This window comes from Sus scrofa, chromosome 16, assembly GCF_000003025.6.
Source record: "Sus scrofa isolate TJ Tabasco breed Duroc chromosome 16, Sscrofa11.1, whole genome shotgun sequence".
Taxonomy (NCBI): Eukaryota; Metazoa; Chordata; class Mammalia; order Artiodactyla; family Suidae; genus Sus; species Sus scrofa.
Genome location: NC_010458.4, coordinates 54,161,274 through 54,188,695, shown reverse-complemented (window position 1 = coordinate 54,188,695; position 27,422 = coordinate 54,161,274). Strand labels below are relative to the sequence as shown.

The following is a 27,422-nucleotide window of genomic DNA, read 5'->3' as shown; positions in this document are numbered from 1 at the left end:
CCGGGGCCTACGCTGTAATTTATTTCTGCCTGCTTTACCTGTCCATCCCTCATGCACTCCCTCGGAGGGCTTTCAGTCATCACTCCCCATTCCTGAAGACCCTCTGCATACTGCCCCTGACCCAGTCCATGTTCCCTGGATGTGCAGGGCAAGTCCTTCTCTCTGCCTCTGCAGAGTGAACGATCTGTACAGAGAACTGTCTGTGGTTGTTCTTCATGCACCAAGATCAGTGCAATTGGAGTCTTCCTTTGCCTTCCCAGAAGGTGTCACTAGAGGATGAAAATTAAATGATTTTAATGGAGAGAAAAACATGGCCAATTGTGAGCATCCCACGTCCCTTTTTGCAACGCATTTCCTAGCATTCCTCTATCCTCTTCTTCCTGACCGCCGCAGCCTCCCTGATGACATAAAAAGGCTTTTCCAAATAGATCTGATTTTAATTTCATCACCAGACGTCAAGGTGGGGCACTTCCACCCCCCCCCATTCCTGGTGCCCTCTAGTCAGTGTCTCTCCTACAGCACAGACTCCAACTCTCGTCTCTCTCTCCTTCTGCCTCAGGGGACGTCAGGAATGACATCTACATCACCCTCTTGCAAGGCGACTTTGACAAGTACAACAAGACCACGCAGAGGAATGTGGAAGTGATCATGTGTGTGTGCACGGAGGATGGCAAAACGCTGCCTGTAAGGGACCCTGCTGTTGCTCTGGGTGACAGGGCCCCCTCGGTGCCTCTGCTCATAAAGGCTTGTTTTCCCCGTTCCCGACCCTGCTTTCTAAATGCCAGGTGCCTTGGAGATGGTGTTGAGTAATGTGATCCACACCCTTAGAGCTTGGCTGGCACAGGAGCCCATAATAAGAGCTGTTATTTCTTTACACCAAAGCAGTTAGGGCCTCAGTATCTGTCCCTCTCCTTTCCTGACCTCTTCTTTTTCTTCTTTTTTTTTCTTTTCTTTCCTTTTTTTTTTTTTTCCCCCCCACTTGGCCTCAGTTTATAGGTAGCTTTTCTCAGTTAAAATGTTCTCATTGAAACCTGAGCTCGTTTATTCAGGCTAAATTCATGGCAAGGAAAAAGGATCAATACAGAGCCTTGGGCTAGTGTGCAGACGCAGGACGTCCTCCAAGCAGACATTTCCAACACTTACTCTAACTCCCTAGCGCTCAGCCAGACATTCTGGTGGAAAGCCGTATTCGTAAATTGGTCTCCAGAGGGCCAGCAGAGTGTATTCAAGAATGCAAAGCACACTGCTATAAATATTTATACAGCATATGTCCTGCACAATAATTGTCATGTGTGTTTACATTTATTTACTTATATTTCCTTTAGGGTTGTCAGCAGTTGTGTCCAGTGTGTGGGAGGGTTTTGCTTCTCCATTTCTCCTTTCGGAGCACTTAGCTGAAAATAAAATCAGCTCTCAGCAGAAGTTTCGGCTTGAGCAAATATTCCTCTTAGGCCACAGTAGGTGATCAGATGGCACCGTAGGGCGGGGGTGTGAGCATTGCTAGGTCTTCTGCTCTGGCCTCGGGGCCTGGAGCTCAGGCAGAGTTTGCCCCTCGGTACCTAAGAATAACTACCAGTGTGGAGGAACTGCCAAGTGCCAGGCACTGTGATGAGGATGGTGCATGCCTCTTATTTCCCCCATTTTTTACAGAGGGGGAAATGAACCATTCGTCAAGTGAAACTACTTTCTCAAGGTCTTAAAGTCAGTTTATAGCAGAGATGGGGTTTGATTTCAGGTTCAGGGATCTCTCAAACCCTTCACTATAGTGCCTGTACATTAAAAAAAAAAAAAACACCAAAAACCACTCCAATTTATTTCTCATTTTAAAAATGAGGCTAATAACCACTCCTATCAGATTCTGGGGAGATACATACTTATTTTTTAAATTTAAAGAAACCCTCACAATTGCCTTTTTGTTTGAAAAGATTGGCCCCTTTAATATCTAGTTGAGCAAAATTCAGGCATTTAACTCATCCTCTTTGTGGTCGATTCTGAAACTTTTCTGAACAATAAAATAAGTAAGAAGCCCTTTGCTTGAAGAAACACAAAGGAAAAAGCAGATGGTTTCTCTCTGAAAGGGAAATTGCATTTCACAAATGTATACGTCGTGCTTTGAAGTCATTTTTATCCAACTAACTGCTGGAGAACTTTTTAACCTCAGCCTCATTTTTTGAAACACTGACGTGTTTGCCTTCAGTGTTGCCGAAGGACAAATTAGAAGGAACAGAGTCGAGGGAAGCAGGCCTCTTATCTTGCTTCTGAATCATTTTTGTTTCCACCTCTGCCATCCTTTCGAGTCACACCCAACCAGGCCGAATAGACGCATTTATCAAAGATGAATATATAAGCGAGTATTTGCGGGGGGCTGAGATGGAGAGGCAACTGTAGGGCACAGTGATAATTTGCAGTTTCATCTTTTAAGGAAGTTATGGGGGAGTTCAGTTGACTGACTATTGAAAATTGCTAAGGAAGCCTGTGGGAGGCTTTTCTTTCTTTATTTGCACAAATAAATATTACTGCCTAATTAAGTGTCAGGCAGCACACTCAAATGGTCTTTTTTGTTGCTAGTGGGTTCCTGTGGGAATAGCCCCCTTTAGGGGTATCTGTTTCTCTTCCTGCTCTTAGGCAGAGCAGGGCCGGAGGATAGAGTAGGTTAGACTTGTCCTTGGCTCACTCTGGGGTCTCAACCACATTGCTCAGGAAGGGCCATAGCAGAGACACTAACAGGGAGGGCTCTGGGATCAAACAGAGTATTCAAGTCCCAGCCTTCCCTCCTGTTTGCTGTGTAATCTCGGGCCTGTTTACATATATGTATATGTGTGTGTGTGTGTGTATATATATATATATATATATATATATATGAGAAATAATAATCTTTCTAGGATGGGGGTTGTAGTTTATACACGATGATGGGTATCAAGTACCTGGTATGGAGCAAATACTCAGGAACAGGAAGGAGGTCACGTGTAGAGAAAGCAGACCGATTGTAGCTTGAAGTCCCAGGAAGGATTTGAGGGGGTCAAATGTACAATCCAAGGTGGATAGCTGAAGCAAGTTTAAGAGGAGGCAAAAAGGCTCAGATGCGGGGCCAAGAAACCTCTGCTCTTCTGAGACCAGCCCACTTACAGGGGTGGAGGTAGGCTGTAGGGAGGCAGTGCTGTGCAGCACTTAAGACACAACTTATGGGACCAGGCCCAGCTGAGCCTGGATTAGCAGGATGACCTTGAGCCAGTTATGTAATCTCTCTGCCTAGAATCCTCTGTCTGAAAACGAGACCAGCAGTGGCATCTCACTCCTGTGAATACCAATTGGGGTGATCGGCATAATAGGTGTTCATTAAAGTTAGCCGTTATTATCAGAGAGGTAGAGCTGTCTCGGGCTGGACTGCTGCCTCTTGGATGCTCGTCGGCATCTTCCCACAGTTCGACAGACCTTGTGGGCCTTGGGCACTTTCTGGCTCTCAGAGAGTGTTCACATCCTTTGTGTCATTTGTTCCTCTGATAAATACTGCAAGGTAAATGGGGTCAGTGTTTGGAGTCATTCTTCCTCCTGCTGAAGTGTGTCTGCAAACTGTGCCCCGTCCCTGGTCACAATGTGCTCGCCACACCCTTGGCAACACTCTGTTTCATCTCTGAGATGCTGAGGGGGAGGGCACTGTCTTGGGCATTTCTCAGAACAATCCCGAGACTGTTTGCTCCAGCCTTAGGCAATCAGAAACTTTCATCATCAAGATAGTTTTGTGGGATTCAGTTGCCTGCTGTACAGCAGTTTTACTTTCACCAGAGATGTATGCGTATTTTCAGTTTTTATAAGCTACGTGGGATTCACTGGAGCTGCAGAAAAGCTAAGCCCATAAATGTCACTAGATATAAATCTGGGGAGGCTGGAAGGAATCTGGGTTGTTAGAGAGGGAACACTGGGCGGAGAGTTAGAGGGTCTGAGATGCAGTCCTGGAGCTGCTACCTTTTGGGGCAAATGTTTACTCAGTTTTAAAATGGGGGTAATGATGGTCATCATGAGAGGTGGTTGCGATGATTGAATCGAGGCAGTTGGTATAAAGGACTTAGCATAATGTGAATACAAGGTACCCTGTGAGGAGTTCAAAAACTTTGGAAGCATGTTTTTAGTTCAGTGCCTCAGAAGTTCTGAAAGGCTCAATCCTGTTGAAAATTTAGAGAGTTGTGTGCCTGCCCTTGTTTGCAGTTCCCTGGTTGTCCTTGATTTTTAGTGGTAAGTTTTGAAAAGAAGCTATATCCTTATTGTCAAATGGGTTTGATCCAGCTGTAAATAGCATCAATCAGTATTGAAACTGAACTCTTTCTTTCCCTGTGATTCAGGAGTACAGAGGGATCTCCCTCCTGGAAGGGTAGGATTCTCCATCCCACAAATTGCCTGGCTTCCCCAGAGGTACCGGGGGGGCAGCTTTGGTCCTTCAACCTTGTGGGGGAGCCACTGGAGAATCTGATGGGATCTAGTGAGAGGCACAGCTTCGTTCACCATAGAAATGCCCAGAGGCACATAGTGTTGCCGTTTCGGGGCTTGGGACTGCAGAACCAGTCCTCATGTCCCTGGATCTCTGGAGACTTGTGGTTAAAATCGCCCATTCTAGTACAAGAAAACAGAATTTAAGGCCCTTTCTGGGTGAGCCTACCTTAGATCTCATTTGGGGGCTCAAACAATTGGAATGAACACAGAAAGATAGAATTGGGGGCTGCCATAGTCTAGTGCAAGATCATTCCTTGTTACTCTGAGAGTGCTTTGTGTGGCAGAGAATAAATGTCCTATATAGTTACGCTTGCTCTGTGCTTATTCTCTTTCAAAGTGTCCTTTCTGTATTTCTGCTCAAAGCCAACTTGGTATCTTTCTTCAGGATCTTGAACTGTCATCACCTCTAAGAAATAGCCCCCAAGTCCTCAGGGAACACTGAAGTGTCCTTTCTCTGTGTCCCAAAGAATTATACAGTCAGAGCTCTGTATCTGGAGGTTCTGCATCCTGGTTGACTGTACCACACCATTTTATATATGGGACTTGAGCATCTGTGGAGGTTCTTTTAATTGGCGGTAGAGAAGAGGGGGTCCTGGAACCAAACCCCCATGGAGAGTGAGGGATAACTGGACGTGTATATCCGTCATCCCTTCACATTGCCCTGGGGTGTGCCTGCCATCTAATGACTCCCCCACCAAACCGTGAGCCCTCTGGTCATGGTTACTCTATGACTCAGGCCTGTGTCCCAGTGCTTAGCCTGGAGCCTGAAGGATGCTGCTGACCATGGTCCCCTCAGTTCTCTCTGCCCAGGTGTTGTCTGAAGCCCACGCCCCTCCCTTTGTCCAGCTCCTGCAACCACCTTGGTGTGTTGGCATCAGAAATCCATCAAAATGAGCTGCTGCTTTGCTGACTTGAGCCCGTTTGTAAACTCTGTGCAATTCAGATGTGGGAAACAAATAGGATGAATCAGACTGGCGGTGTGCAGCAACTCCAAGACCTGTAACCTCTTAACAGTAGTGCAGCCATGTCAGCAGCTACTGCGCTCCAGTGATTTCCAGAATGGGAGTAAATAGAATTTCTGTAGTTAAGCAGCTGTCACTTCCAGGGCTGGGACATGCTCATGTATAAATCCGCAGTGTAGAAGGGTACCTGGCAGAAGGCTTGAAGAAGGCAGGGTTAGCCCAGCCTTGGCCCTGGGACCCAAATTGCCTGAGCACAGAAAATGGCAGTTCTGTAGTATTTTCTCCCTTTTCCAGAATGCAATTTGCGTGGGAGCTGGGGACAAGCCTATGAATGAATATCGGTCTGTTGTGTACTATCAAGTCAAACAGCCACGGTGGATGGAAACAGTCAAGGTAATAATAATAATAATAATAATAATAATAGTAATAAATAATGAAAGCTACAAAGATCTGAAACAATACCCTAGCAGGCGTCTGTTGGTGTGTCAGGCAATGGAAGTAGTGGCCCAAAAGGTGAGTATCCTGGAGCTCTTGATCGCCTTTCACTGGCCCAGGACCCAGCCACTGTGATCTTATGGACGGTGCCCAAGCCATCAAGCTGTGTCGTTCTGCTCAGCGGCGAGGGATGACAGAGCTTAGGAGCAAATGTGAGGCTATAAAAAGCTATTTAATGCCTGGAAGATACCCTATTAGGAGGGTGCTTCCAATGGAGGCGACATTAACGACAAATATTTGCATTGCCAGATTGTCAGAGTCAAGCAGAAGGGAATATCATGCTTTTGAAGCAGTTTGGAATTAATTTAGTGAACAGTGACGCTTCATCCCAGCTTCACATATTTCTGCCTTGTAATTAATAGCAGTCTTTACTCACCTTGTGCTCTGAACCCACACAGATGATATTCATAAGACTTCCCTTTCAGAGGTAGCTGTTCAAACCTCAGTGGTTCTTGCCTTGTCACCTATATCCCTGATTTCCTCAGTGCGTCTCCCCATACTCTCTTCAAAGTGCTGACCTACCCAACCTTGGGAGTCTGAGAGCTATCAGACCAGGTTGTTTTCTCTTCTCTTCTCTGTGCTCTCTCACACCCTAGTTACATCTCTTTGCTAGCCCTCATCCCACGGATGTAATTATGCGTTGCCCCGGGTGGGCCATTAGCGCTTTGAGGGTGGGGACTCTGCCTCACATGATTGCAGCGGATAGTAGCAATTTAAATGTCAGATTTCTTTGGGCTCAAGTTCCATTTTTTTAGAGCAGAAAGTGCCCACAGTATGTATCTGTTTGGTTTTCAGTAGTCCTTTGTACCATGTAAATTCCTCCCTTTAAAAATCCAAGTTGTTTTCGCGCAGGTAGTTAAGTTTTTCCGTCTAGGCTTGAATTGCACAATTCAGAGATTGCTGTGGGGCTTTGGGAGGTGGGATAGTCAAGAGCCAGGCCAAAAGCATCTGGATCAAGGGTGCAGAAGACCACTTACTGGACAGTGAAACTGGGTGATCAAGGGGTGATGGTCTTGGCCTAGTGTCCTTGGGGGAAAAAATCATCTGGACATGCGTCCAACCAAGGGTGGGAATGAGTCCCAGGATTTTCCCAAATATGGTTGGATTGAAGCATTTTTATTAATTTGCATAAACAAGAGTCCTCCAGCAAGCCCCCTAATGAGCATTGTTAATTTGCTAAAGTCTGCTGCAATTGCTCAAACTCCCGGAGTGAGTAAAGAAAATGTGCATTGTGCAGTTTGCAGTGCATCAAATCCTTTGCTCAAGTTATGTGACTTTTATATCAATTTGGGGAGATTCATTTTTCCTCACTATAATTTACGGACCTCTTTTCATTGGCTGGGAATGCAATTTGCCAAATGGGTTACATTTGAAACTTTATTTTCTCTTCATAGCTAGTTCTTATGTAATTTATTTACAGTTCATCAGGCTTGATGGATGGGTAATAAATCAGCACACAGCACTCTCAGTTAAATGGTCAGGCTGCCTTCTGAGGGGGGATGGAGTGGGGAGGGCCTTCTAACATACTGCCTCCTGAGCTCTGGTTTCTGCCTGTTGAGGTGGCCGTCCCTATTGAAGACATGCAGAGGATCCATCTGCGATTCATGTTTCGACATCGGTCGTCCCAGGAATGTGAGTGCCCAACCCAGTGGCATCTCTGCAGCCCCTCGAAGGGAGTGGGGGGGGTGTTCATTGGGTGGTCCATGTTCCGTTTTCTTTCCTGACATGAACAATGCTATTTCCAGCTAAAGATAAAGGAGAAAAGAACTTTGCTATGTCCTATGTGAAGCTGATGAAGGAAGATGGCACCACTTTGCATGATGGATACCACGACTTGGTTGTCCTAAAGGTACCCTGTGCTGGGATGAACTCTGCAGTGAGGAGCATGGGGGAAATGCAGGGGAGATAGCAGGATTGCTTAGTAATTAAGAGCAGGACCCAGGGTCATACACAAGGCCCAGCTGTGAGGCCTTGTACAAAGTCTTACCTGCTTTGGTAAGACTTACCTGTTCTGGGCCTCCACATCCTCAGTGATGAGCCCTCAGTGAATAGTTGTGAGGATCATATGAGTCAGTCCATGTAAATATGACAATAACAGGTACAGGGGACCCTCAGGAAATGAAAAAGGTTATTGTTACCTACAGGATGGGCTTTGACCCTCTACACCTGTGCGATGAACAGATGACCAGAAAGAAATGTTTGAGATTCCTCACTGTAGCTAATGGAAAAATAGTAGAAATTAGGGGCCTGATCCTGCTGCTGACTAAATCTGGGGTCATCTCACTTGTCTTTCGAAGTCTCAGTTTCCTTTTTCCTGAGTGGTGATGGTAATATTTATGACAAACCAATAAGATGACCCAAATGAAAGGACCTTTAAAAGGGCATAGATGTCAGTGGTCATTATTTTTACATCAGGAGACGTGGACTGTTCTCTAGAAGTGGGGAAGTGTTTGCCTGATCTTACATGCAAGCTTCCCCACAACCCCTCTTGTGACAGCAGCATGCCCCTGCTAGCACCTGGCGGGAGACAAAGTGTGTGGCTGTGAATCAGGACAAGGCTAAGTGCTCAGCACAGGGATCCAACCCTTGCCCTTGACTTTCTCCGCCTTGGAGGCTGACGTTGCACTTTTGCCTGAGGTCAGCATGGCAACCAGCCTCAGCAAAGCTTCCTCACATGGTACACTTCTCGAATTCTCTCTGACTTTTCCAGAACACCCCCCTTTCTTCTGTACAGCCTCTGTTTTCTCAATTATGACACATCAAAGAGTTATTTTGGCTTAAAAGCTGTTCTTTTCCAGTAGGTTGGGAACTCACTGGGGGCAGTCTCAGTTGCAGTCAGTTTTCAGTTTCATCACCTTCCTTAAGCCTCAGTTTCCTCATCTGTAAACTGACGATGATAACAGTATCCACAACAGTAACAGTTGTTGTGAGACTTAGGTGAACTGAGGCATATAAAGCACTTAGTGCAGCATCTAGTGCAGAGGAAGGGCTCCATCAGTGTTGACTCCTGCAGTGCCTACGTCTCAGCATCCGTTTCAGCATATGTCAAGGGACTTACATGCCTATCATTTCACTACATGTTCCATATGCATTATGTCATCTAGTCCGCTCAAGATTTCTAGAAGTAGGTAATGTGATTAATCCTCAGTTTAATTATGAGAAAAATGAGACACAGAGAGACCAAGGAGCATATCTGAAATGACATCGACTTGTGAATGGGAGAACAGGGTCTAAATCCCATCACTTTCAGAACCCAGGACCTTTGCTCATAACTTCTTTTTTTAAGCTGATTCCTTATCCTGCTGGCAGGCTTATTTGTGTTAAGGTCTTATAAAACTTAGAATGAATTAAATTATCCAGTTTGGGAATCTTCCGTTCCCTCTGTGCCATTAATGAAGGCCACAGAGCCTTCCGTGGTTCACCAGTCCCTTTTCCGTTAATGTAACTTTGGGTCTTTGCCTGTGTTGTGGAATAACAGCCCTCCCTTAGCTGATGTTCACTGCCCTTCTGATGATGTTCCTCATTATTTCTGACCCTCCCCACCTTCAGTGTGTAATTTAAAGCCAGTGCAAGCACTGCGTAGCATTGGGTATGTTCTCTTGGCTTGGGGAATTAACTGAGGTGTTGTTTCCAGGGGGACAGCAAGAAGATGGAGGATGCCAGCGCTTATCTGACACTTCCCTCTTACCGACACCACGTGGAAAACAAGGCGACCACCTTGAGTCGAAGCTCCAGCAGTGTTGGGGGGCTCTCTGTCAGCTCCCGGGATGTGTTCTCTATTTCTACACTGGTGTGCTCCACAAAGCTCACCCAGAATGGTATCCGAACCATTGAGAGCTGGGTGTGTGTGTGTGTGTGTGTGTGTGTGTGTGTGTGTGAGTGAGAGAGAGAGAGAGAGAGCAAGCAAGAGCGGGCAAGGTGAGGAAGGTCCTGAAAAGGACAGTTTAGACCAGTAATAGTAATTCTGCTTTTCTGGACTCTGTTTCAGTGGGTTTGCTGGGTTTACTGAAGTGGCGTATGAAGCCACAGCTGCTACAGGAGAATTTAGAAAAATTGAAGATTGTCGATGGAGAAGAAGTAGTGAAGGTCAGTGGGCTTTCATTTGCCTGTATTCCTCCACCGGGGACAGGGCTTTCAATCCTGGGTGGCCTTGGGGGACACATGGAGTGTCAAAGGAGATAGGACAGCTTTTTCTTCTGACAGTGGGACACGGAGTCCCAGTTTGCCATTAGAAATCTTTACCAGGAAATCTGGGGGATGATGTGGTTCACTGATGCTGTGTGTTGAGCAGCAGCAAAGTATGGTTATGCTCAGCCTCTGGGTTTGGATCAACTTGGGTGTAGATCTCAGCTCAACCGCTTGCCATGACATATTTTTCAGGGTTGTGAGCATTCAAGATGATAAATATTTTCCAATTACTCATCAAGTCTCTTATACATGGTACACAATAATTGAACTAAAACATATGAAACATGCAATTTTCATTATCATAAGTTAAACATGTTATTTTCATTGTCATAAGTTGCTATGGTAGTATGATCTCTTAGTATTATTTACATGTTGCTGTTAGAAATAAAAAGTATTCTTGGTTTCCACTGCTTCAAGAACATTATGTTTTAAACATGAGAAAGAGAAAGTCATCAACGTTCACATTTTAAGTGAAATAAGCAGAAAACAATGCATATGTCAGACATGTTGTTGTGTCCACATCGTGGTGGAGGATACAGTGTCTCAAGTGCAGATCTAAATAAAGCAGCCCTCTCCCCAGACTCCTAATTGGGACAAGTGTTTCCCAGAGGTCCTGGTGATCTCGTTTCCATCAGGAACTTGAAACAAGCTAGAGACTGAACATCTTAATGTAGTAGCTCTATGTTTTGAACTATAGGAAATATTGACCCATCTCTTAAGAGGGAGGAAATCAGATTTTAGTTGATTGTCCATATATGGAGAAGCGGTGGTCACATTTCCAGATCAGTACTTTAACTGTGCATCGTTGACTAGCCTGCCTGGTTTAGCAATGGCAGGTAAGTCTCCCAGACATCCTTTTACAAGGTCTGTCACCTTTGGGCAGCATGGGAAAGTCATCTGAAAGGGCATGCCGTTGCCTCCTTTTTGCATATGCTACATATAGTAAAGTGTGTACAGAGCACTTATCTTAGAGTACAGCTGAAGTGTTTTTACACATGTACACAACTGTATACCCACCACCCAGATGATTCTTAGCATTGCTGTAGGTGCCTCCATACTCTTCTCGGTCAGTAACCCATTCAAGGGTAACCGCTAAGCTGACTGCCATCATCGTTTGGCCTGTTCTTGAATTTCATAAAAATAGAGTGACAATGAATGCACTTTTTTTTTTTTTTTGTATTTTGTCTTTTTGTTGTTGTTGTTGTTGTTGCTATTTCTTGGGCCACTCCCGCGGCATATGGAGGTTCCCAGGCTAGGGGTCTAATCAGAGCTGTAGCCACCGGCCCATGCCAGAGCCACAGCAACTCGGGATCCGAGCCGCGTCTGCGACCTACACCACAGCTCATGGCAACGCCAGATCGTTAACCCACTGAGCAAGGGCAGGGACCGAACCCGCAACCTCATGGTTCCCAGTAGGATTCGTTAACCACTGCGCCACGACGGGAACTCCGAATGCACGTTTTTTATGCCTGACTTATCTTACTCTACACAATGCTCACGAGAGTTACAGTCATCATTCCATGTAGAAGTACTTTGCTCTGTTTAAAAATTGCTGTGGAGTATTCTGTGATGTGAAAATGCCAGCGTACATGCATCCACTCTGCATATGCAGTGCTGAAGATGGACAACTGGATGGTCCATGTTCCGGCTCTTGTGAATAGAGCACCCGGCCCTTTTGAACATGGCATGTGGGGATGGGTGCCCTCGTTCTCTTAGGTATACGCTGAGGAGTGGGACGTCTGGGTCACCTGTACTCTTTCTTATGAGACCTTCATTATTTGTCCAGTTTCTCCAGGATACCCTGGATGCCCTCTTCAACATCATGATGGAGCATTCTCAAAGTAACGAGTATGACATCCTCGTCTTCGATGCTTTGGTAAGAGAGCGCGGGCAGGTGTTGACTGACATTAGGCATTACCGTTTGTCTCACTGTGAGAACATGGAGACCTTACGGCCCACTTGGTACCCAGACCAGTGAACAAGTTACTGATGCCCTTTGTTTGTTTTGAGTTCATTTGAAAGCACTGGCAGGGTGGTTGAAAGGGGAGATTTTTTGTTTTTGTTTTTGTTTTTTGTCTTTTTAGGACCACACATGTGACATATGGAGGTTCCCAGGCTAGGGGTCGAATTGGAGCTGTAGCTGCCGGCCTATGCCACAGCCATAGCAACATGGGATCCGAGCCGCGTCTGTGACCTACACCACAGCTCACGGCAATACCAGATCCTTAACCCACTGAGCAAGGCCAGGGATCGAACCTGCACCCTCATAGATGCTAGTCAGATTTGTTTCTGCTGAGCCCCAAAGGGAACTCCGAAAGGGGAGTTTTTAAAGTGTTGAAGGTGGATTGGCTCTGCTTGATGGTACATGAAGCTGGATACTGTGAATAATCGCTTCGGCCTTCTGTAAAGCACCCAAAATGTTTCCTAACCCTTGTTTACCTTCTTCCTCACAGTCTGCAACTCAGCAGTGTCAGCACACACGTCTTCCCACCATTTATAGAGAACCTTTCACAGTGGGTGGCACACCATCCAGACCAGTTCTCTTTTTATCTTTCCACATGATCTCTTCCTCCTCTCGCTGTCCCAACGCACATCTTTTCAGTGTCATGTCAGACATGTACATAAGTAACATCTGCATTAAGGGATCAGTGACCAATAAAGTAGTAATGTGTCAGTCCCTTGTGTCTGTGACATTTACATTTTTCAGGAGCTTACTTAGAGGCAACTATGACTTAATCCAGTGCTTCTCAAGAGGGCCTCCTAGAAGGCTAGCTCTAAGGAAAGATGCTTCCTGGCCAAAAGACCCTTTGATGAAAGAACTTAGGGAAGTCCCGAACATTGCATGACTCTTTTGGAGATTTCCAATGACCATAAACATAGAGAAGGCTCTGATAAGGCCTGCAATAAAGAAGGCACTTTAAGGATGATCACTTGAGATTTCTCAAACTAACCTGGTCATGAAACCCTTTTATCTTATAGCCCCGTATAGCATACTTCATGAAGCAGTTTTTAGGAGAGCTACTACCTTAATGACAAGGACTAAAGATCTATCAGTGAGCTAGTTCCTGGGCAGCAGAATTTTGAGAGGGGTTCTCTTATGCCATGTGAATACAGCTTCCTGTCCTAGGTCTGCTCCCAAGACACTGATTCCTTGTCTCTCCCTTAAGATCTACATAATAGGACTCATTGCTGACCGGAAGTTCCAGCATTTCAACACCGTTCTGGAGGCTTACATTCAACAGCATTTCAGTGCTACCCTAGCTTACAAGTAAGTAACTGCGTACCTCCTCCTCGCCCCCAGGATGCCCAGGTCACAAGAAACTTGAGTAGTTTCCTTTTGTCACCAGTTTGTGTGAGTTCTACTTTTTTTTTTTTTTAAATAACAGAACCCAATCTGGACTGTTATTTGGATTAAATAGAAATATGCAAACTAATAGGTTAGTATGGGTATTTCATAGGGTCAGAAGTACACGGAAGCAGTACTTGTTCCTTTGTTCATTCATTTAGTCAGTCAGTCAGCTATCATATATTGAGCAGCTACTTGTGGTAGACACTGGGATTCGAAGGCGAGAGAGAAAGGAAGTACATATGACAAGGAGCTCAGTACAGCTTGGGTAGAGAGGATTGAGGGTTAGAGATCAGAGATGATGCTGGAAAAGTTGGTAGAGGCCTGTTGGTGAAGGGGCCTAGAAAAGCAAGCCAAGTAGTTCAGAGTCGTCCCTGCCGGTAATAAAGAAACATGAAAAGTCTCCAAGCAAAGGAGTTCCATGATATTACAAGAACATTTCCTGTGGGGAGAAAAAGCTAAAAAGGATGATATCACCACCATCATCCTCACTCACATCCTCATTATAACTAGTTTTCCTAGTCAAAAGATTTTTTTCCTTCATTTTTTCCTTTGCTGGCTTTTTATGAGCAGGAAGTACTTGTTCACTTCCTGTATTAAATATATTTTCTAAGCAGAGTTATTTTTAGGGTGTAAATGGGTGAGTGAGCTTGGCTATACCACCACCTTTAACCTTTGATTGAATGCCTTATAATTTACTGAGCAAACTAATTACCATGCAGTGGGCTAGAAAGAGATGTATTTTGAGAATATAATCCCTTATTTAGGAAACTGATGACGGTGCTGAAGACTTACTTGGATACCTCCAGCAGAGGGGAGCAATGTGAACCGATCCTAAGAACGCTGAAAGCTTTGGAATATGTGTTCAAGTTCATCGTTCGGTCGAGGACATTATTTTCACAGTGAGTGCTTATTATGTAAGAGTGATTGATTAGTTCTGCAATTCCTCAGAGATACAACAGTATTTGTGCCATTGGAGAAAGTCTTTCACAAAATAAGAACCAACCATTGATCAAAAATAACTTATAACTCCAACTTAGGGAGTTATGAATAGGTAATAATTGTTCCAAATTCATTTGGGGAAAAAAGAAATCTTTAAATGTTGAAGAGTTATGTTTCATTCAGTGAATATGATTTGTGATTTGAGGCTCTTCTGCATTTCATCTAACATTCTTTATTTGATTTGAGATATGGCGAAAACCTTCCAGGAATCTTATTCCATGAGGATGCGGAAAGCGGAACTCAGAGAATTTGACATTTATTTGGCTCTAGGAGGATGCACATGACAGAAGAGCTGGTATTTGCAGTTGACCTGCCTATCCATGAAATCCTAGTGGCCAAAAAGTGAGCTGACATGTTAGAGCACCTAAGAGATTTGATGTTTGATGGTCAACATCAGAGGTTAGCTGCCCTTTTAAAGGGTAGTTTTTAAATGCAAACTGTTACATTTGGAATGGATGGGCAGTGGCGTCCTGCTGTAGAGCACAGGGAACTATGTATGATGGGGTCACTTGGCTGTACAACAGAAATTGAAGAAACATTGTAAATCAACTATATATACTTTAATAAAAAAAAATAGGGGGAAGGGCTTTAGAGATGGAAGCATTCCAATGCAGCGTACAAAGTGACAATTTCTGTTCATCCTGGCTACAAGGCAAAGTTAGGCAGGGAATTGGTTTTGCGTATGACCAGGTTGGTTGCATGTGATAAGAAACAAGAAGGAGCATACAAGAAATGCATTGTCAGGATGCTTATCAATGCAAACAGAGAACACTCAAACACTCAACTCAAGCTGACTCAGGGAGAAATAGGACTTTATTTCGCATTATTGAAAAATCCTGAGGGTCGTTGGCCCTAGGCACGACTAGATCCAGATGCTTAGTGTCATTGAGGTAGTCTCTTATCTCTCTAGATCTTGGCTCTGCTTTCCTTTTGTTGGTTGCTTTCTGAGGAAAGTTTTCCAGTGTGGAAACCACTGGAACCTCAGGTTCGTATTCTACTAGCTTAAGCAACTATAGGTTCTTTGTTGTTCCAGCAGAATCTCGTGCCAAGAACTGTCTTGTGTCATGTGCTAATGTCTTAAACGGTGTGACCAGGGGAATAAATATGCATATTAGATGCTTATGGTCACATGCTCACCTCTGGAGCCACAGGTCAGGCTAACTTATGGTATAAACTTGTGTAGTTAGAGAGGTGGTTTCCCTAGAGGAAGTAGAACTCAGTAAACCATCATTTTGATCAAGACAATGGATGGGTTAAGAATGCTTCATACCCAGAAGCATCTGAAATGGATAATCACTCGGGATTCTCCTTTTTAGGAAAATTATTTGATGTTTCTCTTGATGAATAGAGATGAGTGTCTTGAACCATGTCACAAAGCACATGTCACTTAGGCTCTTCTAAAAATCAAGTATCTATTTCAGCTCCTCTGTTTTGTCAGATAGTCAAGGCAGTGGCCGTGTATTGAAGTCTAGGGGTATTCTTCCAAGGTCAAGCAATACTTGTCAGTTATTTGAAAGTCAGTTGTGGGTTTTGCAGTGACCGTGTATTGAAGTCTAGGGGTATTCTTCCAAGGTCAAGCAATACTTGTCAATTATTTGAAAGTCAGTTGTGGGTTTTTCTAAGAGTTGAATTATTGCAGCGGTTTGAGGATTCAAACATTGTAATTCCATATTGGGCAATGATATCTTATTGCATCTCCAAATGATAACTTCAGATATACAAGGAGAATGTATCTTTTCCATGTATCATATCTCATGCCTCAATTTGTCATTTTGATTTATTTCTCCTTTCTCCTTCCCTTTCTCCCTCCCCTCCTTCCTTCCTTCCTTCCTCCCTTCCTTCCTCTCTTCCTTCTTCCTTCCTGTCTTACCTCTCTTAGTTTTTGCCTCTTTCCTTCACTGGAACAAAGAGCATTTATACATTTGTTTTTTTCCTTTTGTCTGAAGGCATATCATTTTACAGAGCTCCTAGCACATTATTCGGTATAATTTCAGTGCTATTGGAACTCTAAGTGGTGATTTTGGGCTTTTTAAGGATTGAGATGATCTGTTATTCTTTGCTGTACCCCCAGCATAGCATGTAGAACATTGACACTCAAAAAATGTCTGTTGGATGAAGTGCATTTGGGGAACTAGGAGAAGGCACTTGGTCAGGGATCTCTCTATGGTAACCCAGACATAATATTAGATCTTTTCTCATGAATAGGGAAGGTAGGTCCTGCTCGTTTTAGGATCTTTCACAGTGGTTTGCTCTTCAGTGGAACCTGGAGGACACTGGGAAGCGATGGGGGTATTTCCCCAAACCAGGAGGGCATTTTACTTGGTAATGGATAATAGAAGATTCAATGCTTTGAGATTTCTAGGCCAGCTGGTGGGAAATCATAATATAATTATTGCTTTGGGGGCTTATGGAGTCTGGTATTGTGTTTCTGTTTCCTGTTACAGCTTTGTCTTCTTTCCTCATGTGCACAAGTGCAGCTGATCTAGCTCCTGTTAGCTTTTCCCTTGCCATGTTTTCTTTGCACATACTGCACGTGAGCATTTAGAAGAACTAGAGATTTTCCTGTGTCAATTGGCAAGATAACAGTTAGGTAAAAGAGGAAGAGAAGCTGTTGAGAAGGATTGGCATCTTATCTTTAGTATCATCCATTTCTACCACACAGAAAAAGAAAGTGATGTTCCTGTCCCCTCTTCTTATGTTCTTATATCTCTAGCTCCTGAGTCAAAGCCTCAATGGGTGGTGGTCTCTGGGCACGTACCTGTGCCATAGTTGCAATGGAAGCTGGAAGAGCAGGTTTGAGCTTTGGCCTAGGGAGCAGGCTTCAAAATATAGGAGATTCTTAAATTCTGGGAAGTGTAGCCAAAAGATGCTGGGTGGTCATAAATATGACTAACATCCGCTAGGCTTTTGTGGAATGACTGAGGCCCTGGGAGGTATAGAGCACAGTGAGGGGCCTTCCGAGAAAGCTGCAGTGATTATCTTCCGAGTACTGAGCTTCTTTACAAAACCCCTTGCAGTGCCGTTTATCCTGAAGCTCACACAACCCGTGAGCTGATCCCCCACATTTCTGAGCCTGTGGAGTTACTTGGAGTCTAAGGCAGCCTGTGCTTCTCTGGTCCACGAGATGGACACTGAAGAGCTCCATTCCTGCTGTCCAGGCACATAGAAACGAGACTGCAGAGCCTCTGTAAGGAGGACTGTCTAAATGAGAGGCAATCCAGAGCCCATTCAGTGATAGCATTTGCTCCTGCTTGTCCATGTTCCTTCCAAATCCTAGTGCTGCTGTTGACTGGGGTACAGGGGGCGATGTTCATGCTGTGCGGGGCAGCTGGCTCGGTGGTGTTCAGCGCTCGCACTGGAAACTCCTAGCCCTGTGAGCGCCCGGCCTAGTGAGTCACCCGGCCTCTCTGAGCCTCAACTTCCTCATCCATGAGTGAGGATAAACCTGCTTTTAGTGTTTTGATGAGGAAATGAAATTATATGTATAAAGTCTCCATGTAGTGTCTGATGTTTATTCCATAAGCAAAATAAATGTTAGCTGTTACCATGTTTTCACCTAGAAAACAAAAAGGGTTCTTGTTTCAAAGACGCACATTTAAATCAGGAAGAGAGAATGTTAGTGTCTTGATTCTCAAAATTTGGCTTACCGTTTGTTCATGCTCTTGGAAACAGTCCTTGCTCCTTATTTTTTAGGAGGAGGGGACACTTTATCAGGTGTCTGTGCTTTTCGAGGATAGCACTATAGGGAATTTTTACAGCTCCATGAATTCATCTGGATGTGTTGCTGGCCCACTGTGTGGGCCCTGCTTGTGTCTGCTGCTCCCATGTCCTCTGTGTGTGTGGTCAGTCCCCTTTGGCCCTTTGGCCCAGGCAGCTGTGCGTGCTGTACCCAGCTTTCTAATTCCTACTTGGCTTTCCTGTCTTTGCTTTTGCATCACACCTTCCGCTCTCCTTGCAGACCTGCTTCCTCCTTCTCCTCCACGTGATCCCTCTCCTGGGGCTGCTCTGGCTCTGCCATCACAGTCCTTCACCACACTCACCCCCACCCTTTGCTTATGAGAGGCTGTCAGCTCAGGGGTTAAAGGCGCCATCTCTGGAGCCAGGCTACTTGGCTGCGAAGTCTGCATTTGTATCCTACCACTACCATTACTAAAATTTCTGACTGTGGACAAATTTCTGTAATCTGCCCCAAGCTCAGGTTCCCCATTTGTAAAACAGCCAGATGTGGAAAAACCCTCACCAGGTTTTTTTTTTTTTTTTAAGTTCTTTGCGTATGTTTTTTCTTTTATTTTATCATTTATTTATGTATATTTTTTTTCTACTGTACAGCATGGTGACCACTTACACATACATGCATACATTCTTTTTTCTCACATTATCATCCTCCATCATAAGTGACTAGACAGAGTTCCCAGTGCTATACAGCAGGATCTCATTGCTTATCCATTCCAAAGGCAATAGTTTGCATCTGTTAACCCAAATTTCCCAGTCCATCCCACTCCTTCCCCCTCCCCCTTTTCAACAACAAGTCTGTTCTCCATGTCCATGATTCTTTTTGGAAGGTTCCTTTGTGCCATATATTAGATTCCAGATATAAGTGATATCACATGGTATTTGTCTTTCTCTTTCTGATTTACTTCACTCAGGATGAGAGTCTCTAGTTCCATCCATGTTGCTGCAAATGGCATTATTTTGTTCTTTTTTATTAGGCCACTGGCAAGGGCCTAATCTCTAAAATATACAAACAACTTATACAACTCAACAGCAAAAAAAGCCAACAACCCAACTGAAAAATGGGCAAAGAACCTGAAGAGACATTTCCCCCAGGAAGATACACAGATGGGCAACAAACACTTGAAACAATGCTCAACATCCCTCTTATTAGAGAAATGCAAATCAAAACTACCATGAGATACCACCTCACACCAGTCAGAATGGCCACCATCAATAAGTCCACAAATAACAAATACTGGAGGGGGTGTGGAGAAAAGGGAACCTTCCTGCACTGTTGGTGGGAATGTAAGCTGGTACAACCACCGGGTTTTTGTGCAGACTGAATGAGCTGAGGGACCTCAGGCAGGCGGCACAACGCCTGTCACATGGCAAGTGCCCCCGGTTATTATTACTTGTCGAAGGCATCTCATGCATTATCTCCATCAGCCTCCACAGTGCAGCATCTCATCTCCTGACCCCATCTCCTACTCCTCTCTCACTCTCACCAGCCTTCTTGCTATGGCTCAAGTTCCCCATGCAGCCTTGGCACCCACGCCCAGACACCTGTTTCCTCCCTCCCCCACCACTTCCACAGTTTTGTTCAAACTTCTCCTCCACCCTCCCATGTGCAGAGGCACCCCCTGCCCCTGGCACTTCTGATTGCCTTCCCCCTTCACTCTGCTTTTTGTTTTTTATTCTCCTCCTGGTGGAACTAATCACATATTAACATAGGATACAATAACAAGTTATGGTTTTGTTTTGATCAGTGACTGTCCTCTCCCTGCTAGAATGTCAATTCCACAAAGACAGGCATCTTAGCCTATTCTGTGCTGCACTCTAAGCACTGAGGAAAGTACCCAGCACATAGTAGGCATTCCTTCAATAAGAAATGGGACAGAGGGGGTTCCCTGGTGGTCTAGCAGTTAGGACTTGGTGCTTTCATTGCTTTGGCCCAGGTTCAATCCATGGTCTGGGAACTGAGATCCCACATCAAGCCATTGCATGCCGTGGCCAAAAAAAAGAAAAACAAAAAGAATGGGATTTCTCTTCCCCTTTCCCAGATGATGAGACTAAGGCTCTTAAATTCAAGCTCAAAAGTCACACAGCTAAAAATGAGCAGAGCAAGTCTTTGCATTCTGCCTCATCTGATTAAACAGATTTGAGATGTGAAACTTTTTCCAGACCATGCAAGTGCAAAGTGTGTTGGTCAAGAGGAGGGGCTGTGCTGAGAGAGCAGCTCCAGCTGGAAGGGTCTCTGGCTGGGTTCTGCTGGGACTGCTGAGAGGTGCAAGGCTGGGTGGGTTTAGGTGCTACCATCTAGCCCTAAGCCCAGTAGAACTTCAGTGAAGAGTGGCAACTTGGAGCAGGAGTTGTCAGGAAAGGCATCCTTGCCAGCATGGCAAAGCTGTCCCAGCAGCCATGACTTTGTCCTTGTATCCTCCTAAGAAATGAATAAAGAAAAGCTGACGTGGGGCCAGCGCAGGTGAGTTCACGCCCCTTGGAAGCAAGTCATTGGTCAGGGAAAGAGGAATGCACTCAGCATCTTAAGGAGAGCAGCCGCATCTCCGGGAGTCTCTCTGCTCCCCAACCCTCCCCTGGGACCCAGGAAGGCTGGCCATGGTGTGCACAATGTCATTTGCCTGTACTGGGGCTGACACTCCATTAACACAGGCTCAAAGGAGCACGGTTCTCACCTCCAGCAGACGCCCCCAATCTGGCTCTGTTCACCCAGGGCCAGACATCATTGCCCTTTTTCTAATTACTTTAGCATCAGATGGTGTGATGCCCTCTGATGCTTGCTTGTGCCTTTGTATTTTGCATCTTGCATTATTCTACCCATCCTGCCCTCCCTCCCTTGGCCCCACCTCATCCTTCCACCAGTTCAATTTCTCCTTATGTAAATATTATATACTAGTTTATCCTCCAGGTCATGAATATGTTAGGCAGCAAGGTTGTCTGAATAAAGCTCAGGCCTGCCCCGTGTAGCCTACAGTCAGAGAGAATACATAAGCCTCTGCCTTTTTAAACAAATATGAATTTAACTCGGAGGTACTTGCCAGTGTGATTTGTTTTCATTGTTCATGTAGGAATGAATATTAAAATGTAATCATCTGTTTATGCTGAGCATGGGTTGGAATGCCGGTCATATTGCTATTTTTGTTTCTCTGCATGAAATTTGTTTGCATGTTAATGCCATTTATTTCTGTGTAAGCTTCTGTTTTCAGTTTTGAATATAATTTCACTTTTTGATGACAGTAATGGCTTAGTAAACTGCACAATTGCAGTTAATGGAATTATTTTATGATAACATTAACTTGGCATCAGATCAGGATGGAAGAGAAAATTGTCATAAAGGGATATTGTCAAACAGTTACTTTTCTTTAATTTATTATCTATTTTATGAGTTGCTACAGGGCAGAGAGGAAGGTAACAAACTGTTTCTTACAAGCATATATGAAAGCACTTCATAAATCAGTAAGTTGTCCTTATAACATGAAATGGTGCGTACACATGCACATTTAAGCAGTCCTCTTTTCCCTTTGTGTATGAAAATACTGATAAACTTTTATTGAGCACCTATTAGTACTAGGGGCTTTGGTAAGTGCTGGGAACTCTGAAATTAAGTCAGACTTCCTTAAGCAGTGGCAATTTAGTGGGCAAGAAAGACACGCGTGCCAGCAATCAAATGCCAGCATGTCTGGGATAATCAGCTATCAGTGATGTGATTCAGTGGAGGCCTGCAAGTGGTTCCTTGGAGCAGACAGGTTTGAATAACTAATTCCACCTCGGGAGGATCAGTCATTCTTCCCAGAGGAGGTGACGCATTAAGCTAGGCATTAAAAGCCATTTAAAAAGCCTTCCCATAGAAGAAAAGAATCAGGCATTCCAAGTAGAAGGAACAGCATATGATGTGGAACCTCCAGTTACCCCTGCTACTCCGAGGCACCATTTATAAAGCCTCTGCTCTGTGCACGACCCTGTGTCACTTTTCACTCTACCGTACCTAATACTCCTGACAACCCTGCCAAGTATAGGTATTACTATATTCATTTTAAAGAAGGGGAAATTGAGGCCCAGAGAGGTGCAGAAGGTGACTCAGGGTCACAAAGGCAGGAGTTGGTAGGGAAGGATCTGATACCAAAGCCTCAGTTCCTTGTGCTGTTCTGTGGCCACTCACGAGTAGGACTTTTGTGGAACAGTGGCTGGCGGGGGCGGGGGCGGGGGGGCAGACTGAGGGAGTAGGGGAGCGAGGATGTGTCTGAAGGGGGGCGTTGAAGCTGGATTGTGAAACACCTTGAATGCAGACAAAAGGGCTTGACCTCATCCTCCATCCTGGGAGACAGCAGCATAGATGCTACCCTCCACCTTCAGAGCACAGAGTGGGTACTCCACTGGAGTACAAACTAATACACTGGGATCAGACAAAAATATTAAATTCTCTTTATTTTGTCCTCAGATGAAGAAATTAAGCTTTATAGACATATGACTTAAAATTAGATAGTCCATGAATATAACTTATAAATAAATAAGCATCTGTCGAGAATCATGCTTAAACTTCCCCATCCTGGGAGCAGTTTTGGAAACCCCTGCTTTTGGCAGTGGGGAGCCTCTGCTAATCTATATCAAGAGATTAACATAATTAGATTCATGTTTTAGAAAAATTACTGCAGAGTAAGGTTGGCTCGTATGCGGGAAATGGTGGGTGTAGGGGAGGGTGGCAGGAGATCAATAATGAAGCTATTGCAATAATCCAGGCAAGAGGACATGAACGGCAGTAGTCACAGTGGGACTGGGGAAGAAGGAAAGCAAAAGAAAAGGGTTTGCAGATGGAGGCTTGCCCAAACTAATTGAACGGGGGATGGAATTGATGGAGGAGCCCAATCAGCTGATCTGACACTGAACTTTGTGGCCCATTTGACCCGTCATTTCTCATTGGCATAATGAAGGAGGGGAGGAGCAGGTCTTAGGGGGAAGATGGTGTGTTTGGTTTGGGACATTTGAAGCTGGAAGTGTTTACTGCTGTAGCCAGGTGGAAATGCATAGCAGGCAGTTAGATACAGATTCAGAGTTCAGGGGAGTAGAGAATGGAGATATGGTTTTGGTAAAAATCCATCTCCTTTAGCAGAAAGAGGTATTTGAAGCTGTTGCCCAGGTGAGCAATGCTATAAAACTCAGAATGCAATGCAGGAGATTAGCATGTTGGAGGGACGGACATGGGGAGAGTTTCAGGGAAGGAAGATTGGAGATACAGGAGAGGAAGCAGGAAGGTTTTGCATTACGAGAGCCAGGAAAGGGAGCATTTCCCAGAGGGTGTGTCAGAAGAATCAACTGCTGCCCTGAGGTCCTGGGGATTGAAAATCGATCAGAGGCAAGATGTTTTGCCATTAGGAGATCTTTGGTGAATCAGCCAACCCCCTCCCAGAGTTTAGCATCTTCCCTAACATCTACTCTGGAGGCCATCAGGGGCCAGAGGGATCAGACTTTGATGATTAATTTCCCATCATCCACCTGTGAATTACTTCCATTGTGGATTGTTCTTTGTCAGGGTATAATCCTGGACTGGCTCCCCCGCCACCATCCTTCAGAAGCTGAGCCAACTTTTCCTCTTTGTTACCAGTCTTACACTTTGCTTACAGAGTGGGTCTTTAAATGCTTACAGCAAAGTGCAAAATGCTGGTCTCGTTTGCCTCCATTGCCCCTTTAAATGGCTTAATTTTGCAGAACAAGACTGTCTTGCTGTAGATAGTTAAGGGAAAAGCCATCGAGGACACAGGATATTCATTCTTGCAGGTTCAAGCGGTACATGATTTCCTTTCCTGCTTAACTCCTTGTGAGAAGTCTGGGAGCTAGCTTGCTGGCAGAATCTTTGCCTTCCCATAAAAGTAACTATTTCTGTAAAATGCAGAGGTTGACAGTTCCTCAGAGAGTGACTTGGGTGGGAGATCAATTTACTGACTAAATATGTAGATTCAGGAAATGTGTTTGCAAATTCACTGTAACTACGTATGGACATGTAGGATAATAAAGGATCTAGTTTGCCAGAGGGGTGAAATTCACCATGCTAACCTAATTGTTGGGGATGCTGAACTGAATCAGGATGCCCAGATGTACTTTGTGATCCAGTTCAAACACACTGGAGGCAGGCATCAACCCCAAAGTAGAATTTATTTCCTTAATAGAAAGTAATGCATTACTTGGTTGCTTGGCTTATTTCTTATTGTATCTTTGGGGTGGATGGAAAATGAAAAAGGATTTAGTCATGCAGTGCATATGATCACTGTCCTTCAGATCTCCAAATTAGCTCCTCCTTGTCTCATATCTACTCTCCTTATGTAGCCAGTTGCATTCATTCATTTGTTCATTTGATAAACATTTTTGAGCCTTATTCTGTGGACGTTCTGTGCCAGGATACTTCAGTCAACCAGACAGCTGTATCCCTGCTCTTGTGATCTCATCCCTTCTCTTCCCCTAGAAGCCATCCTAATAGGAGGTTAAGGATACCAGGGTTGAGCAAATGCCTCGGGGGCAGAAGCTGACTTTGTTGCTCTGCGAGCTCCCAGAATCTACTCTTGCTTTGTGTTCATCTCCTGTGGGTTCTGTACTTTCTTGGCAGTTGACCGACTCGTTTTGAAAATCCACTTTGGTAGTTGTTTCCAGGGACAGATTTTCCAGGGCATGGTGTCCACCACAGTGTCAGAAGTGGGTCTTTAAATATCACTGCAGTCAGAAGGCTCTTTCCACACCTCAGGTCTGGAATGGAAAGCTCATCGTCTTTAAATCCTCAAACTCCTTCTGACTGCTCTTAGGATGAAGGCAAAACATGTGACCTGTGAGGGTCTGTAGGGTCTGTCCCCTGGTGCCCACCAGTCGTCCTTCACCTGACTTAGCCAGATTCTCTCCACTCTGGATTCACGGGCCTGAGTTCAGTCCCTCTGACCTCTAGGCTCTCTACTGCAGCCCTGTGTGCTGGCTGTTCCTGGGCGTGGAATGCCCTGCCCTCTCCTTCTGTCATAGTTTTCTCTTATTCTCCTTTCCTGGCTCACCTCAAGCATCACTCCCTCAGGGAACATATCCTTGTATTTCCTGGCTAGGTCAAATCTGTTTAAATTCTTATTGCCCACATATTTTATCCTTCAGTATGTATCACAAAAAAATATTTGTCAAGTGCCTATCATATACCAATCACTGTGTTATCAAGGAAATTGTAAAGAGAAATAAAAAATGACAGAAACATATCACAGCTGCCATTTTACATGTTTGGGTGTTGATTTTAATTTCTCCTTATAAATTCCTTGAGAACACAGTGATTGGCAGATAGTAGGTACTCAAGAAATATTCAGTAGTTAAATAAATTACCTCATGGAAACCCTAAACATACCTGCTCAAGGCAAGTAAGAGTGTCCTTCCTCCTTCTCCTAGGCTTTAGAGTATTCATTACTTTTTAGCTTTTCCTTCCCTTACCCTCACGGCTTACTTCCTGGGGTAACTGATCCCACTCCCTGCACTGGGCTTTAGGCCACGTATGCCCAGCGGGGTCAGCAAGGTCTGGTGACCAAAAGGCAGCTGCGTGTCTTACTGCTCGCCTGTTTGGGTCAAGGTCCCTTTTCCCTGATCAACATTTCCTCTTTCAATAGTTTAATGAAAGAATCTGGTGCCTCCTCCATTGTAATAAAATTTCGAAGCCCACCTCTTCCAACCCTAGAAACCAGGAAAGAGCATGTTGAGGGCCCGCCCAGGCCCAGGACTGCTGCACGCACTGCATGTCCTCTTCTCTGAACCTGGGACTTTGCTGTTGTTGCCCATCTTGGAGGCTTCTGTAGGGCAAGAGGAACTTGTGCCTTGCAACTAAGTCACAGGTCATCTCAGGCCTGGAAATCTGGAAAGATTGTAAAAAGCTTTATATATATATATATATATATATATAATATTTATATCTACTTATATATTATACTATAAATGTATTATGTAATATGTATTTATATTTACTGTATACTTATATATATATTTATTTTTTAGAGTATACTTGATTTATAGTGTTGAGTCAATTTCTGCCGTAGAGCATAGTGACCCCATCATACATATACGTACATTCTTTTTCTCATATCTTCCATCGGGGTCTGTTCCAAGAGGCTGGGTATAGTTCCTTGGGCTGTACAGTAGGATCTCATTGCTTATCCATTCTAAATGTAATAGTTTGCAAGGAGTTTGGGGTAAAAAGCTTTTTAATACATGGGTATCTCTCAGATTTTTTGAAATTTCCCTCCATGTCTATAGCTTCTAAAAGGCTGTAACCCAGCGTTTATTCTTTCTTACATTCAACACATCACATACCTATCCCAGGCACACTGGACCTTAAAACTTGATTCTTCTTTTTAAGCTCTTCAGTTCATAATGAAGGTTTCTATCTCATTGAAATATTTGTCTAGTGGTCAAATTTTGGTTTGCATTAGCAATTAAATGTTTACCCAACAAATATTTATTGAGTAGCCACTAGACCACTGAACTGAGCACCAGAAATAGGGCAAGGAATCGCAGAGATGCAGGCCTAGTCATGGGATTTTGAGTCTAGTCATTAAGATGGTCATGTGGGTACAGGGGAAGCTAAGGAGGTGTGTGTGTGTGAGGTGCCTTGAGAACTTATATATAACAAGATCAGATCTCATCACGAGGTCAGGGAGGGGTCCTGGAGGAAGTGCCAAGCAACCTGTGACCTGAAAGATGAGTAGGCCTTGGCAGGGAAAGAGGAGGGTGTAACTGGCAAAAACAAAGCTGGAAGGAGGTCCCTGAGATAGTAGGGAGCTTGACTCAATTGAGCTCTGGAAAGGTGATGGAGGGATTGGCCTCATAGGAGACCATCTGGAGGGACAGGAAGGATCAGACCTTGAAGATCCTTGAAGGTCGGGCTGTGACCTCTGGGGAAGAGGAGAGCTATTAAAGGAGTTGGAGCAGGAGAGTGGTATGATCACATTTGTGTTTTTAGAATGGTCTCTCTGACCATTGCGTAGAAAATGGATCGAAAGGCAGTAAGAGTGAAGAAAAGATGGGTTCAGAGGCGAGAGGTGATTGAGGCTTGGATGAAAATGGTCCTGATGAAGAGGAAGGAGAGTCAATGGCCTGGGTGTCTCTGGTTAACAATACTGAATTATATACTTGAAAGTTACTAAAAGGGTAGATCTTACATGTTCTCAACATATACACACTCTATCGTAATTCCATGAGGTAATAGGTGT

The 27,422-nt window shown here is 44.5% G+C and overlaps 1 protein-coding gene across 4 annotated transcripts in view; it reads left to right on the top strand.

Annotated features, from left to right (window-relative positions):
• DOCK2 (dedicator of cytokinesis 2) overlaps nucleotides 1-27,422 on the top strand; it is a 405,461-nt gene that overhangs the window by 60,013 nt on the left and 318,026 nt on the right. For all 4 annotated transcript variants that reach the window (XM_021076635.1, XM_021076633.1, XM_021076634.1 and 1 more), the window contains exons 14-22: nucleotides 560-684; nucleotides 5,742-5,840; nucleotides 7,502-7,574; nucleotides 7,688-7,791; nucleotides 9,577-9,760; nucleotides 9,931-10,028; nucleotides 11,917-12,006; nucleotides 13,298-13,398; nucleotides 14,244-14,378. In XM_021076635.1, the coding sequence (XP_020932294.1) occupies nucleotides 560-684; nucleotides 5,742-5,840; nucleotides 7,502-7,574; nucleotides 7,688-7,791; nucleotides 9,577-9,760; nucleotides 9,931-10,028; nucleotides 11,917-12,006; nucleotides 13,298-13,398; nucleotides 14,244-14,378 (1,009 nt within the window). The remainder of the gene's footprint in view (nucleotides 1-559; nucleotides 685-5,741; nucleotides 5,841-7,501; nucleotides 7,575-7,687; nucleotides 7,792-9,576; nucleotides 9,761-9,930; nucleotides 10,029-11,916; nucleotides 12,007-13,297; nucleotides 13,399-14,243; nucleotides 14,379-27,422) is intronic.